Genomic DNA, 16,188 nt, shown 5'->3' on the forward strand with positions numbered 1-16,188 from the left:
GTTTGGAGTTTTGGGGATCATTTCTAGAAATGTACTGCTACCTTTAACCTGTTAATTTTGTAGCTCTTTTGTCACGTTGTTATAGCAAGCCTTATGTTACCAAGCTGAAACATTCTTTTATTCCTATGTTCAAGAGAAAAAAAAATCTCATTAAATTCTGATCTATGTGTTTAAGGCAACAATTTCTCCCATCAAAACATGCTCCCAACGGAAGCCTTTGGGTACACCTGAACTCCCCTGGGGAGCCTTTACACAATTCCACATGCACCTGGACTCTCTGTGTTTGCACTTTCCAAACAACCCTAAACGTAACCCTAACTGCAACACTGAGACGAATTTAAAATAGTTAAATATAGATAATGAGGGAGTCAGCTCCGGTGGGGCAAACAAGAGAGGAAGCTCCTCCAAATCCATAATTTTTAAGTTCTCCAATTTCTCTAGCAGTTCTTGGAGCAGCTCCTCCTTCTGTGGGGCTACCTTCAACCCTTTTGCTTCCAAAGTGTAAACTTTAAATCTGAATCGTGGAAGCATTCTGGCCTACCAAACCGAATGTTATCCATATAACGGAAAATAATTACGTCACACCACGCTGTCCGAATTGGTTGTAATGCCCAGGCCACGTAGAATTGACACGATGTAGGGGAATTCCTCATCCCCTGTAGGAGCACTAGCCATTCATAGCGCTTCGCCTGGCCCTGTTTGTTAATGGGGGGTACCGTAAAACCAAACCTGTGACAGTCCTGTGCCACCACATCTGGTTGCCTGCACTGATCAGCTCTCTGTACCAACATGTCCTCTACTGGTGTGGTTCTCGGCAGTGTAACTAAGATGTTTTGAGTTTTTGGGCTTGCATTATCAAATGCAGGCATTTTAAACACGCTGCTTTTAGACTCTGCTGTTAGATCAGGATGATCAGGAGTTGCTGCCCACAACCGATCAATAAATTTAGCATATGGTTCCCCAGGGGCTTGTTCTACAGATGCGAATGGAGGTGCTTTCTTTTCCCCTGGGAGATTAAGAAGAGCCCGCAGTGTGAGTTGCGCTGCTGTTTGGTGAATAATCGCAGGGAACTGCAACCAAATCTGGGTATTGAGATAAGGACCCGTTCCCTTTAACATCCCTGCAGTGATCCCATACAGAGGGTTCCCCGGTTGACGCAGTTGACCCGCTTCCCCCTGTGCTAACCTCAACCATTCCCTTTCAAACAATAACAATGGGGAAGGAGTTAACAATAAGCGTGCCAAGTTTTGATAGTCAAGTGGACACATTGGTTTTGCCCGGAAAATCCATTGAACTATCTGTCGAGCCGCCTGGGATTGTAAACCATAGTCCATAACCATTTTTTGAGCTTGTTGTAGAAGCTTGCAATCATGAGGCTGCCACAACCCGGTGCATTGCACAGGGTCGATAATAATAGGGCAGGCCAAGGATGTAGCATGCCAGTGCCCCTCTGTGATGGTGTCACGTATGTCATTGGAGCACCTGGCCCTCCTTGGTGCCGAAGCGACGCATAATGAGGGAGTCGGCTCCAGTGGGGCAGACAAGAGAGGAAGCTCCTCTGAATCCGTAATTTTTAAGTTCTTGAATTTCACTAGCAGTTCTTAGAACAACTCCTGCAGTGAAGGTTGATTTTTGCAACCTGCTGCCGCACCTCTCGTTGGCGAAGCATCCCGGGTGGATTTCTTGCTGCCTGGCAGCGGCACCGATGCTGGCAGCGCAGCTTTATCAAGATTTTCCGGCGTGGGGGGTGAGGAGGGCAGCCCCCACTCCCCGTCAGCACTCTGGTCCGGTAGCCCCTTAGTTATTTCTACTGCTGATTGCTTTATTGGAGAGGTCATACCCCAAACCAGAGTGGGTGCAGGAACTGACGATAAAGATCGTGCCAGCCGCGTTCCTGAGGCCTCAGGTATTGTACTCGGCAGTCTGTCAGTCCCAGACGGTACTGACAAGGCTTGCACCACTGCCACAGCGAGCTGCTGTTCGGTTTCCATACATTAATCACTGTGTGCCACGTCCCACGTGCATCTTTATCCAGCTTCCCACTGGAGATGGCGTTACCCCATAAGCGATCCCCTACGTGCCGCCACTCAGCTGGGCCAAACATTAGAGGGATTCCCTTCAGCAAACCCTCCTTCTGAGCCCGGTGCACCAAGGATTTGGTCTTTTTTACACTGCAAGATACACCTGGATTGGAGAAAACACCAGAGAGAAGCTGGAGGGCCGCCTCCTGCCCTGTGGTTATGTCAGACGAGAGGGGCGATCTCCACCGCTGTGCTATGCGCCAGCTCGCCACACGGTGGCGCCCGTTTGCCGTTTCCACGGACGCCGCCGATCTCCCGCAGCGACTCGGCCCCGGATTTCCCGCGTCTCGCCGCACTACGTCACTTTCCCGCGTAAATCCGGAATACGTCACTTTCCCGCGTTTCGACGCACTACGTCACTTTCCCGCGTCTCCCCGCGATCTCTCTGTTCGGGTCTGTGCTCGGAGTCTCTCAGAAGAGAGACTCACACGAGATTATTGGTCAAAAGCACTCAGACAAACCACTGCATGAAAATAACCCCACCTGCAAGAACACAGCCCCCTGGTGGTCAGCACTCGTGTAGATCCCGTCCTTGAAGCCAGCTGCTGGCAAAGATATTTTTCTCAATTTCTCAATTGGGCGATGCGGGAACACTGTCATGGGAACTTCTCACAGTCGTCCTGGTAGCGTGGCTTGCTCAGCTGCAGCAAGTCATGGGATCTTTGCTGTTTCAACAATCCCTCAACAAGGTGGGACCCTAGATAGCACGTACGGAGCCCCTTTCTCCCATCAAAACATGCTCCCAACAGAAGCCTTTGGGTAGACCTGGACTCCGTTGGGCAGCCTTTACGTAATTGCACATGCACATGGATTCTGTGCGTTTGCTCTTTCCAAACAACCCTATACGTAACTCTAAAGTTTCCCCTAAGACTATCCCCTAACCCTAACCGTAATCTCTAACATTAACCCTAATCATAACCCTAACCCCTAACCTTAACCCTAACCTTAACCCTAACCCTAACCCCATCAAGTGCCCCAACAGAAGCCTTTGCGTACACCTGAACTCCCCAGGGGAGCCTTTACGCAGCCCCACATGCAACCAGACTCTGTGTCTTCGCTCCTTCTGAACAACCCTAAATGTAACCCTAACCGGAACACTGAGACAAATTTAAAATAGGACCCCAGAAAACGCGTACGGAGCCCCTTTCTCCCATCAAAAAGTGCCCCCAGCGGAAGCCTTTGGGCACACCTGAACTGTTATCCAAGGGGTTACTGCAAAGCAGCTGTACCCTGAATATGATCTGGAGCTCAATGACTAGCACCGAACCTGAGGACTGCCGTATCCTGCAATGACTGTTACCGGCCCGTTTTGTGCTGTCATTCCTGTTTAGATCCAGCAGGAGGCTGTCTCAGATGTGTGTTTGCGAACTTTTAGGGGTGCTGTTAACAGCCTTGTTCTAAGAGGCTTTGGAATGTCAAATTATTAATCTCTCAGCTGGTTCCTGCTTGTGGAAAGGGGCGTTGGAGATGGGGACTTTCGGACAAATTTGGTTTTTGTATGCTACCCAATCACCACTATTTTTATTTTTTTTTATTGGAAATGTAATGCAAGGTTGATGCAAAGACTATTCCCATCAAGCCTTTGCCTCTCTTCAGCATCCAGGGTCAGTTTGGATATGCTGATCTGCAGGTGGAAGAGTTACTGCTGAATGGATGGAGGAAGTGAGGGCATACAAATGTGCAATGGAATGGCTGCTTTGAAGGAAAAGAGAAACCCTCAGAAACAGGGAGGGCAGAGGGTTGAAGATGTTTGGTTTTGTTTTGCTTTTGAGGATTGGATCTGGAGAAGTTTGAGTGGTTTGTATTTTTGTACTTAACCACTCAGGTACCTAGAGATTTTTGTATCGTTCCTACAGTAAAATGTGAAGTTGTATTGAACTACCCAATCTGAATAAAGCAGCTCTCACATCTCTCAGTAATTCACTTTAAGAGCCTGGGAAGCATGAAATGAACTGGGGAACAAATCCTGAAAATGCGTTCTAAGACAAGTTTGAGATCTATTATTCAGATCTTGTTTGGGGACTCAGTGGAGGCAGCGTGACAGTAACGGCTGGGGGCAGAATTCCCTTAGCTCACTTCTAAATGCAGTCACTGAAAGCGAGCAGTGTCCTAAAATGCAAAATTGTGTTGAAAGCGTGAATGTTTCAATGTCAGGTGCTGGGACTGAGGGTGACTGTACGGCCTAAATTTGGCTACTTCGTGCAGTTCCAGGAGTGCTGGTGCAGCTGTAGCCGTGCCGGCGTTCTGCCAGCTCTGAGACTCACTCTTCTGCAGGGATGGTTTACGCTTCAGTCAGCACAAGACAGCCGTCAGTGGAAGGTGTCCTGATCTCCGTCCATTGTCCACGATGGATGAACGCACACAAACCCACCCAGCTAAGAGCAAACTGCCCTTGGTGAGTCTGCAGCAGGCACAGGAACGTGCCACGGGGTGGCAGCTGTGCTCCACGGCTGCCTTGGCTGCTAGTTGCAGTGGAGGGAGAGCCAGAACAATGGGAAGAGTCCAGGGTTTGAGTTAAGGACTTCAGGGATGCTTCAGGCCTGGACTCCACTACTTGGGTGCTTCCCCACAGTCCCTCTTAGCGCTCCTCCCAGAGTTGCTCCTTATGCTTTCAGGGCTACCTCGAGGGTAAAACATGCTCACCTTTACCCAAATCCAGCAGAGGAACAAATACCTTCTATTGCTTTATAAGGTTTATAAATCTGGAAATACACAAGTCTGTAGTTCAGATATGTAGCTGGGAAAACACTGCAGGTTGTAACGGCAAGTATATCTTCAGAATTTCCATTTAAACTTACAAAGTTTATTTCTGCTAAGTCCAGTCCATGTCTAATGAGCTAATAGAAAACAACTGGTATTACAGAACTTCGTATCATGGAAGAGCAGTACACGCTGTCTGCAGGCAGCTGCTAAAGGGCAGGATACCACAGACCCCTGAATACCTTCGGTACTAAAAAAAAAAAAAAAAAAAAAGCTTTTTTTAATGAATAAGTGTTCTTTGTAAGTATTGCACCCTGTAACAGTCTCTTTCCCCTGGGGTCGCTCTCAGTTTTATTCTTATCTTTAAATCATCTTTGTATCAGTTCTCTACAAGCCCCCTTCCCCGCCACACACGCCTACTCCGTGTTATAGCCATTTCCCTGTGTTGCTTCAAGTAAGCTGTGTTTTCTCCTTCACTGCCTCCTAATCTGATTTTGGGCTCTTGTGTGTCTGAAAGTGGGGCTGATGTAAGGAAAACACTCCTGCTATGAGAACATGGGGGAAAATAAAAATTTGTGCAGTAGATAAGTTATGCTGCTGGTTGCAAGGAACAAACAGATCTGTGCAATCAAGGGAATACGGCTCTGTAAGATGCTGTCTGTATTTCCTGCTGCTCAACAATTTGGGAATGGGTTTCTCTATCCCCTGGCAACCTAATAATCCTGAAGTCAACAGGAATTTTGGCACAGCTAACTCCTGTTAATGAACTGTTTGCAATGCTTAATAAAAAAAAAGATACAGCCTGTCAATGAAAAAATGCCTCTCTGATTAAAGTCATCTCAAGGAAAGGGTGGAAGTGAACTGCAATTAACCTCCTTCTTTCTGCTGTCCATCATTCTGTCAGCGTGCAGCGACGTTATTGTGCTACAGAGATTGCTTGTGGTGTTCGTGGGCCACCTCAGCAGCCATCTTAGGAACGCTTTTATCCTGATGGCCCAGCGTTTTCTCCAACTCCTCTCTCACTTTAAGCTGACAGTCCGAAATTGCGTTCCGTATGCTCTGCAGGTTCCACTGCGTTCTCAGGAGAGCGTCGTCCAGTGTGAAAACACCATCGCGTATTCTTCGCACTTGGGTGCACACAGCACATGATTTCAGCTCCAGACCGATCTCGTGAACAATTTTTCGGAGGTACTGCTGAGTCTCGTGCACGCAGTGGATTTCTGGAAGGTCAGAGAGATTCTTTAAGAACAGGCCAAGAGATGGCACAAGCTCAGACCCTGTCTGAAAACACAGATGACCCTCACACTTATGCTGAAAGAAATAATTCAGTAGAATAGACTATTTAACATACAGTACAGGTAGATTATGATTTTCTGGAATACTGCAGGATGTCCTGGGTCCTCCAGAAATGAGTATTTTAGAAAACAAACCCACGGATTCAGAAGAATCGTACAGAGGTTTAGCTATTTTAAAGTGGATAAGAAGAGGGACCTTTGTAATAAGAGACAAATGATGTGTGAGGAATAGGAGACAAACTGCAGAAAAGCAAACCATGCTTAAACACCCTCCCACATCCCCTGAGCTGTGTTACACTAAAATACTGGTTAAAGGAAGAACTTTGTCCCACAGGTATTTGCTTTACAAGATGTCTTGCCTCAGTCTAAGATCCTTTTGATTTTGGAAGCTACAAATCATGCATCTCTACAGTGATTGCTAGTTGATATAAGAGTTCCCACCAATTCATTCTGCGTTGTTACTAACAAGAAACTGAATTTTGCCAATATTTTTGCCATGATATATGCTCAGACTTCCCCAGTGCAGTTTGTACCAGTCCTACCTAGCTGGAATTCTGGAAGCGCAAACTGGAGGCACCGGATTGCTGTGATTATCGGTGGGCTCTTTCCCATGGGGCGAATCAAACCATTGACAGCCAGCTCATAGGCCTCCTGTGTTTTCATATCAATGTTAGAATGCCTGGAAAAGGAAAAAAAGGAGCAGAGCAGACACTGAATACTTCTCTTCAGTGGGATTCAAAATATACCCGCTCCCAGTTAAAGCAGAGCTGCACTTGTTATTATTAAACCTGCCTATGCATCAAGTTTTTGCATAATTTTAATGCTATGCTATGTGTACTGTCAGTAGTGTAGCACAGTTTAGCAGGGAGGTGCTTGGTCACGTCTAGAAGATATTTTTGTAGGTCCAGCTGTAGCTAATAGGTCCTAAAATAGCTGGAGATTTCAGAACACAAAAGGCACACTTAGCTGCTGCCTCCAACCAGAGTGCAGAGCACTCCAAGTAACTTCTGTCTGTTCTTGTTTAGCACTCCAACCTTTAAAGGCTTTGATTGTGGTAAACAAAATCACCTCATTTCTTTTAAAGATCAGCAAATGGCAGTCATACCAGGGCAGCTGCATTTCCCCACTGGATACGTACAGCAGCAGGGCCTTGTGATTCGTTCCTTGAATGACAGCGAGAATCCGTTCCAGCTTCTCCCTTGTGATATGATCTGCAAATATTAAGGTAGAAACAAAAGTCTCAATTATCCATCCAGAAACTGGAAAGACAGCAGTCTGAAATGTGCCATCAGGGTATTACCATCCCTTTGGCAAGCAGTTGCATCTAAATGGGCTGCTGAGAGCCGCTGAGAGGTGGCTTTAGCAGGGCAGAGCCAACTCTACTCGCTGTACCATGCTAATGCACCAAGCAGCACAGCACTGCTCTGCAAAGGAAGAATCATTTCTCTTAATTGATTTCAAGATGTTGGCTCCAGTTCCTCCTATCAAGTGTTTGAGGAGCCTCATTCAGCAGAAGCTTCCAACCGCTATCTCTAGGCATGATTTATGGAGAGGTCTGGGTCTCACCCCACCCACAGCAACCACTGTGCTCAGGACTCAGCCTGGCCTTGTATTTATTGCAGTTGGATTGAGCACAGGGGGACTAAGACACCTGCAACACGTGGGCTGCATGCATAAACACAGACTGGAAAGCATTTAGGGCATACCTTTTATCACTGTGTAAGTTACCTGCTTGGATTCAGTGGGAATGCTATTTGTTTTGTTGGTTTTTTACACGTGTTAGCTCAGTTCCTTACCAAATGTCGCCTTCTCTACTAGCTTCCCGGTGTCCGAGAAGTCCTCAGTAGCTTTCCCAAACAGCCCACCGACGGTGTAAACCTTCAAGGAGAGCAAGGAGCGTGATTTATCAAGGAAAGAGTGAGCAATGGAGTACCAATACTGTACTGTGCAGCCGGCAGAAAGTGCGAGCTGCTACGATGTTGGACAAAAAGATTCCTGCGTCCTCTACACATAGGCTACACGTGGATACGCACATGAAAGATGAAATTCTGGACCCAGAAAAGCTCTGAGAAGTGTCGCTGGGTTTGAGACTCGGACTCTGCCACAAGGCCAGCGGGGGGCACTGGGCAGGGGTCAGCCGTGGCATTGCACTGGGGTGTTGTGAGCCCAGTCAGGGCCCACACCTACCTTGGTCAGGTGGCAGTGGTAGCGATCTGTGAGCAGCTTGTTCCCGTGGCCCACGCCAAGCACTGAAACACGGGAGAGAGGGGCACCCGTTATTACCTGCATTTAGTCACCCACACCTGCATTTAGGCAGCATGGCACGATCAGTGATGCTTTCCTTCCCCTCCAGACAGGGCCACGTCTCCTCAAAAGCTGTGCCTGAGGAACACGGCAGGACTACGGGGCATAACTACCAGTGTCACACAGCAGAGCTCGGTGTCTCAGAACATCCCAGCGCTCCCAGCACCCCACAACCCATTTTTCTCATGTTTAAGCACTTTTATTTCCCCCTGGGCAGCCAGGCACGGCCGTACAGCCCCGCAGCACCCCATCCCTCACCACCTGCCCTCCCCGTGCCCTCGCAGCGGGCAGGGACCCACCGAAGACTCCGGAGGCCTTCACGTCCAGCCGGTGACCAGCGCCGACCTTCAGCTGCCTGAACCGGGGGCCTCGGACTGCCAAGGGAAGAAGCAGCATCAGGACGGCCCCGCCACGCTCCTGGCACCCCCAACCCCGACCCCAGACCCTTACCCAGGGGGTGCTCGGCCAGCACCGGCACCCATGCGGGCACCAAGCCCGGCTCCCCACCGGCACCGGGGGCTGCGGGTAGGAAGCGGATGCGCTGCCTCGGGGGGGGCTCCGGGGCCTCGTTCAGCTCTGCCAAAACACCGAAAGGTCCCGGGGGGAGTGAGGAAGGAGGATAAAAACCGGGGACCCCCAGAGAGGATCCCGGTGCCCCGCGCAACCCCCCCCCCTCTCCAAGCTCACCGCGCAGCAGCCGCGCCCGCACCGCGTCCCGGACGCGGCACCACGACACCCCCGGGGGCTTGTAGACGGCGAAAAGCCCGGCGGGGATGCTCGCCATGCCGTGCCGAGCTGTACCGAGCTGTACCCAGCTGTACCCAGCTGTACCGAGCCGTTCCGGGCCGTGCCACCCGCTCCGCCCCGCCGCTTGCTTCCGGGGCGGGGGACTCGGCATGCTGCGCCGGGCGGCTGCGGTCCTGGGGGTCCCGCTGCTGCGGGCGACCCCCGGGGGTCCAGGTAAGAGCCCCCTCGCCCTCCCCTCCCTCCTGCCCCGTTACCCACCGAGAGTCCGGGGAGGCCCCGCCGGGCTCTGAGCCCCGCCGCTGTCCGCAGGCAGAGCCGGGCTGAGCCGCGGCAGGCCCCGGGAGGAGGAAGATGAGGAGGAGGAGGAGGTGATGATGGAGGAGGAGGGGGGCTTCCCGCTGTACCCCGGCCACATCCCCACCAGCCCGCTGCAGAAGGCGCTGCTGGCTGCCGGCTCGGCGCTGGCGGCACTGCGGGATCCCTACAGGCACGGTAAGGTGGCCCCGGGGGGGTCCCCCCTGCCTACGACCCCCGGTAACCCTGCAAAGCCCACCCCGAGCCCCCCGTCCCCTGGGTGATGCAGTGGGGTTTTGCTCCTTCTCCTGGCCCAGAAAGGCACAAGCGCAGGGTTATGGGAGGGGGCGAGGGGTCCCCACCACCCCCAGCAGTCTCCTGCGGTGCCCCCAGCCCCATCCCGCTCCCAGCTGGCAGTGAGGAGGAGCAGCCCCGAGGCCGAAGATCCTCGCCGAGCAGGGATTTTCTTTGCCACAAGCTCCCCGTCTGATCCTGGCCGCGGGGATCGTTCCCCAGTTTCCTCACCTGTCCCCCGAGGGGGGCCGGGGGGCACCAAACCGAGTGCACATGCACCCACTGCCCACGCCTCACCGCCCACTCTCTCTTGCAGACATGGTGGCAGTCCTTGGGGAGACCACGGGCTGCCTGGCCCTGCCGAGCCTGCGGGACAAGATGAGACACCACCCCGAAGGTTACCGCATCCTCCAGTGCGTCCCTCCGCATCCGCATCCGTCCCTGTCCCTCATCTGTCTGTCCGTCTGTCCTTCCACCTCTCTCCGCAGCAGGTTGGGGTGAGGAGGGAGCTCACCGCCGACCCCGTTCCTCAGCTCCCAGCCCCCGGGTTGCTGATTTTGCTTTATTTTGAATGATTTTGAGGCAGCAGCCTGTGGCAGGGCCGGGGGCAGCAGCACAGAAGCCCCTGGGCCCTGTTTCAGCTCTGCTGTCTGTTCTGCTTCGCTGCTGTCACTGGCAGCTGCTGTCTGTCCCAGCTGTGATGAGATCCACGGACGCGGTGGGTTTTCTCCCCTGTGCCTGCTGCTGCGTCTCCTTGCGTTGGAGGCTTCATCTCCCCTGGCTTGCCTTCTCCTTGGGCACCTCCATACTCCTTTCCAGGCGCCCACGGCATCTCCCTAAGCTGTGAAACGAGGCCTCTTGTCTTCCTAGACAAGACTTGATCGCTTTTGCTTCCGTGTCTACAGGGACTCATCGAGGACAAGGCTCAGGAGCAGGAGGGACTTAATAAGTCTCTTATTAACCACGATCTTACTGCTCGTTTGCTTTCCTTCTCCCCACTTCTCGTTATTCATCACGCCTGCCGGTTGGGTGTTGTTCCATGAAGGGGCTGGGGAAGGCTGCCTCGTGTCGTGTGTTTGTGCAGAGCCTGATCCTGCCTGGGGCTCTGCACATCCACCCAGCAAAGCACACAGAGCCCCGGGGAAACTGCCCAGAGTGAGGGCACAGCACAGACACCGAGGGCTGAGGAGAGACAATCCCACCCATTCCTTGCCCTGCTGCTGCAGCAGGGATTTGTAGCAGCCAGATTTGTGCATGCGAGTATTTTTTTTTTCAAGCTGATGAGGTCCCTTTGACACCAGATTTACAAGGAAGCCTCTGCAGCCAGGGTAAAGCTGCTGCAGGTCCTGCTTATCTCCCTGGCACCTCCACTCCAGGAGCTAAGCAGTTTCTGGATCCACTGCGAGGCTTTTATCATGAGAAGAAATCGTCCTTTGCACAGAAATAAAAGGTTTTTGTTTAGTCCCAGGGCCTGTTTGCCAGCAACCTGGAGAAGGAGACCTTTCCGTGCATGGCTGCCACGTGGCTGGCGACGAAAGCCCGAGCAGGAAAGAAACTAAACCTGCATTTAGGACAAATTCCCTCCCTGATCTGGGGCTGTTGCTTTGAAGTCCTGGCTGCTTTGCAGGGGCACTGAGGAGATCTGCTCCTGGGCCTGGCTGCCAGCCAGCACGGCGGCGGCTGGGTGAGGAGCAGACCGAGGTTCTTCCGACTAAAATTGCTGGAGGGGAGCGAGACGGGAGCTCCTAGTGCCAAGGCTTTGGGTCGAGCCCTTCAGCAATGATGTGACCCAGCACGACGAGGGATGGGGCCAGCAGTCAGGGTCCATGCAAGGAAGATGCTCCTGGAGGGCAGCAGCTGGGGTGGGGGTCTCCAGGTCCCCATTTCCTCAGCCCCCCAGCTGTGGGGGTTTCACGACGAGGCTCGCTGACTTGTGTTTCCCTTTCAGGGAGCGGCCTCGCATCCGCCTCTCCACCCTGGACATGGAGCGGCTGCGGGGGCTGCCCGACGGCACGCTGGGCCGCGAATACGTCCGGTTTTTGGAGGATAATGTGAGTGTGGGGGTTAAGAGGGTGCTAATAGGTCTCTTGGCAGCCTGTGCCGAGAGCCACAGATGAGCTTTAGAGGGAGATTAGAGCCGTGGAAAAAACCTGTAGGGCACCCTCAGGAAATGAAGGGGATTAGTGGGATCTGCGAGGTTGGGATGTGGCGCAGGGTGTTGCGTGATGCTGGGTACGTCACGGGTGCTGTGTGGTTTTTGTCTATGTCAATGACATCCACATCACTAGGAGGGGGGAGACGTGCTGACGGGGAACTCATGTCGCTGATTAATGACTGAGACCTGACGCTTGAGCTCTGGAGGGGCTGAACATTTCCCTTTGCCTTGACAGAAGGTTTCTCCGGACACCCGCATGCCAGCCAAGTTTGTGGATGACGAAGAGCTGGCGTATGTGATCCAGCGGTACCGGGAGGTTCACGACCTGATGCACACCCTCCTGGGCATGCCCACCAACATGCTGGGTGAGCAGCCGTGGGCTCGGCGGTCTGAGCTGCCCAGCAAACCCCGGGGATGGTGTGCGGCCACCGGCCGCTCCCGGGAACCAAACGGGGCCAGACTGCTCGGATTCCCCAATCCTTCAGCCCAGAGAGGCGTGTGGGGAGGTTTGCAGCATCGCTGTCCTGCAAGAGGAAGCTAAGAGAGCACGGGACATGCACCCTCTGTCACCCTGCAGGGCGATGCACTGCTGGTGGGTGGGTGTTTGTGCAGCCCCGAGGGAGCGCGGTGTCACAAGCTCTGAGTGCAGGCAGAAGAGCCGGGGGTTCCTGGTTGTTCCCCAGCCGTGTATCCCCGTGTCCTTTGCCCTCATTTTGTGTCTGACTCAGTGGCATGTCACAAGCTGAACCTGGCTGATGAACCCGTGGGAACCGGCATTTCAGGTCTCTTAGGCTTTGGCTGAGATGGGACCGGGGCTGGGAACGGGCTTTTCCATGCTGAGAGACGGGGAGAGCCGTGCGGGGAATCCTGGTTTAGCATCTCCTTGCTAAGGATCTGCAGGAACCCAGCCTGCTGGGGGGCTTTTCCCAAGCTGCTGGGACTCTGATAGCCCCGTGCTGCTCTCCCGGGGGCGGCTGCTGAGCTGTCCCTGGTGGGTAACGCAGGAGGGGGCTTGTCCTGGCATGGGATCGTGCTCCCTGCCTGCTCCCTGCCTGCTCACTGCCACCTTCCTTCCTCGCAGGCGAGGTCGTGGTGAAATGGTTCGAAGCCGTCCAGACCGGGCTGCCAATGTGCATCCTGGGAGCAGCCTTCGGCCCCGTCCGTCTCAACGCACGGTAGGCACCGATGAGGGAGGCTCTGCCCTTGGGGACGTGCCAGCCTTGGTGATGTTTTCCAGCCCAGACTCTCCCGTGTGCTGCCAGCATCTTCTTTCCCCAGCACACCAGGCAGGAGGAGCGGGGCCCAGCCTGGCTGCTGATGTTTGGAGCCAGCAGGACCCTTACAGTGCTGCTCCCTGCCCCAACACTGCTGTTTTGGTGGCCCAGCACAGTACGGGGTTGCATGTTAACCTGAGTTCTGGTCTCAGGTTTGCTGCTGACTGTAACCCTCCCAGCTCGCTGTCCTCTTTGTTGTCTGAGTTTCCCCTGTGAGATAAGCAAGAGGAATGCTAGAAAGGTGGAGGGGCACAGGGTTTGCATCTGCCTGCAACGGGGACTTGGAGGAGAAAATCAAAATGAACATCTTCTGCGTGCTTTGTTCCAGAAAACTGCAGGTCCTGGCTACGGAGCTGGTTCCCTGGGCGATTCGGAGCGGGCGCAATGCCAGCTGTATCCTGAATGTCTACTACGAGCAGCGCTGGGAGCAGAGCGTGGAGTCCCTGCGGGAGGAAATTGGCATCCTCCCACCCCCAGCTGTGAGAGTGTGAGAGTTCAAGCTACAGGGAGGGGACGGGGGATCCCCCGTTGGCAGACAGCAGCCGCTCCCCTGCAGCACTCCATCTCCTCCTGCCATGTGAGCCCCGTGTGGCTCTGCCACCAGCCGGCCCTGTCCCGGGGCTGAGTTTTCTCCTGGCAAGAGCTGGCAGCCTCCTGTTGGTAGAGGCCACGCTGCATCTGCCCCTGCCATGACAAAACTTGACCCTTTGTGCCGTTTGTAATTTGGTGGGGAGTTGGCAAGTCCTGCTGTGCTTTTGCCAGCTGAGTTTGGCTGCTCAGGTCCCACTGGCAGCAGCACTCTGGAACTGATGCTCTGAAATGCTGGGATGGGAAGGGAACAGAGCCAGCACAGCAAACCACCACTTTGGTGCTCTGCAGCTCTAATGCTGCACAGGTAAATCAGGTAAATCCTCCCTCCCAGAGGTTTAAAGCCGTATGTTAGTGCTGGGTCAGAGCTAAACCTGTGATTTGCAGAGCAGCCCAGGGGCAGGTTTGGGGTGTGCAGCAGCCAGAGCCATGCTGGTGCCCAGCTCTGCTCCCCCGATGGATCAATACGGGCTGTGTTACCACACCGTGAGTGCTTTGTGCCCCTGGGAGCAGCTCAGCAGTGCTCAAGCTCTTTCAGACACGACTCACGCCCTGGCACGCAGGGAGAACATCGGTGTCCTGGTGCAGTGTGCTGTGGCCCGGGGCAGGGTGGCTCAGCCCGGCTCCTCTTTCCTCTCTAGAAGCAGGCAGGGAAATAGCTCTGGATGTAACCCCTGCTGGATCTGCTGCTGGAGAGATCCCAGGCGGCCACTGGTCTCCCTGTAGTCCCTCCCCATCAAAAATGTGAAATCTGCACGATTGTACTGGGCTTTCAGTAGGAGTTGTCCCCCTCTTAGACAAGGAAATGGCGTGATTGGGAATAAGGGGCTGAATCCTGGGAGAGCAGCAACGGAGGCTGCTGGGGTGGTTTGTGCTGGGCTGTCTGGGAGCTGATTGCTGTGTGGCTTAATTAAACAGCCACCCAGACTGCCAGTGGCTGGATTGCAGAGCTGTGAAATGCTACGGCAGAGAGCCACAAGGCAGGTGGGTCTTTGTACGTGGAGGCTTGCTGTTGAAATTCCTTCTCGCTTAATAAAGTTTGTGGTGCAGCCCGTGGTTCATTATCCCTGTCCTTCCACTCACCCTCCCTGTCCGATGGGGAGATCTGACGTGGGTCTCTCATTCTTTGTCTGTGGTGGTGGCAAAGGCAAGCGGCCGGGCATGCATCCCCAGGGGGACAGGAGCACAAAGTGGGCTGTGGGCTGGGGCTGCCACACAGCTCTGCGAATCCCCCATCCCATTCCTGGAGCAGCCTCATTGCAGCTGGGATTTGCACATGTGGAATAGGTTTGATTTCCATTGCGACTCCCCATTTTCAACCCTGGCTCTGACAAGGCCCCTCTGAAGTCCATGCTAACACCAGCACATGGGCTGCAGCCGCTGGGAGCAGCAGGGCAGAGGGCTGGGATCCCACAGCAGGACATGGCCCTGAGTCACCCCCAGCACTGGGCAAAGGGGACATGTGGGTGCCGCTGCCCCCAGGTGCACCCACACTGCCGTCCTGCAGGGCAGGGAGTTCCTGTCCCTAACAAAAAGGCTAAGTCCTAATTCAGAGCTGGTTTCTTGTAATTTACAAAATACTCTCCCAGATTTTGTAGTCCTATTTTAAGCAGATAATAAAAGATATTTTATAAACATACAGAGTGTGTGGGAGCTGTCGTATCGTACTGGTCAAGGTGATAGGAGCAATTAGCCCTAAAACCGTACCCAGAAACATGCTTTTCCGTATCAGAAACATGTTGGGGCTTCAAGGCAGTTAAACTGAAGGGCAGGGGAGATTCATCTCATCCAGAAAGCTGAGAGCAGTGACCAAGAAGCGCAGGAGCTGATGCTCCCGAGGGGCGTTTGGCTGCAGGTCGGACGCCAGAGGCCTGCCCGCCATGCTCACACAGTGCCGGGCTGCGGGTCGCCTGCTGGGCCGGTGCCAGGGCTGCACAAATAGCACGTAATATAATTTTAAACTGCATCTGTTCAGCTGCATCACTTAAGTGCCACCGTGGCTCCTGCTGGCCTTTACCATTGCTTTTCCTATCTGTACAAATAGAGGCAGGGGCTAAGTGGGGAGGGTTTTGGCAGGCCAGGCACAAACCATACAAAAACGTGTGGTTTTCAGGTTGTGTTTGCTGCAGACAAGTGGCAGCTCTGCTATCACCACCAGCGGGGGGCTGCCTGGCTTTTGGGGACGCTGTACCCCAAACATGGACACCTGGCACTGAGGTGACACAGCTGCTGAAGCACGTGCTGCCCCCCCAACTGGTGCATGTTTATTAAGCCAAGGGAAGGGCCGTGCCCCCAAAATCTCCTTCCCTGGCTCGTTCCCACACAGTTCCCAATAGCAGTGGCACAGCTGGTGCCAAGGGACAGGCGGTGCCCTCAGCTCGACGTCCTGTGGCCCCAAACTCAGCCTGGCCCTGTAGGCCGGCCTGTGGGGCAGCGGCCTGCCCGGTTTCGAGGCA

The 16,188-nt window shown here is 53.7% G+C and overlaps 2 protein-coding genes across 4 annotated transcripts; one reads left to right on the plus strand and one right to left on the minus strand.

The window, feature by feature from the left end:
* Positions 1–4,759: 4,759 nt before the first annotated feature.
* TRUB2 (TruB pseudouridine synthase family member 2) lies at positions 4,760–9,200 on the minus strand (the record flags this gene model as incomplete). Of its 3 annotated transcripts, XM_084494618.1 has the most annotated exons (9): positions 4,760–5,031; positions 5,654–6,001; positions 6,619–6,755; positions 7,215–7,287; positions 7,873–7,954; positions 8,264–8,325; positions 8,680–8,754; positions 8,831–8,956; positions 9,068–9,200. In XM_084494618.1, 8 exons carry the CDS (start codon positions 9,162–9,164, stop codon positions 5,706–5,708), a joined length of 948 nt encoding a protein of 315 aa, XP_084350744.1. In that variant the 3' UTR covers positions 4,760–5,031; positions 5,654–5,705. The 3 variants fall into 3 exon arrangements, with proteins under 3 accessions (XP_084350744.1, XP_084350743.1, XP_084350742.1); XM_084494617.1 differs by having other exon boundaries at positions 8,831–9,164; XM_084494616.1 differs by lacking the exon at positions 4,760–5,031 and having other exon boundaries at positions 5,587–6,001; positions 8,831–9,164.
* On the plus strand, positions 9,154–14,781 carry COQ4 (coenzyme Q4; the record flags this gene model as incomplete). The annotated part of the gene is made up of 7 exons (XM_084494619.1): positions 9,154–9,340; positions 9,437–9,619; positions 10,032–10,128; positions 11,664–11,766; positions 12,106–12,235; positions 12,952–13,045; positions 13,473–14,781. 7 exons carry the CDS (start codon positions 9,154–9,156, stop codon positions 13,633–13,635), a joined length of 957 nt encoding a protein of 318 aa, XP_084350745.1. The 3' UTR covers positions 13,636–14,781.
* Positions 14,782–16,188: the final 1,407 nt, after the last annotated feature.

The sequence above is a fragment of the Aythya ferina genome (genome assembly GCF_964211825.1).
Source record: "Aythya ferina genome assembly, chromosome: 20".
NCBI classification, from domain to species: Eukaryota; Metazoa; Chordata; class Aves; order Anseriformes; family Anatidae; genus Aythya; species Aythya ferina.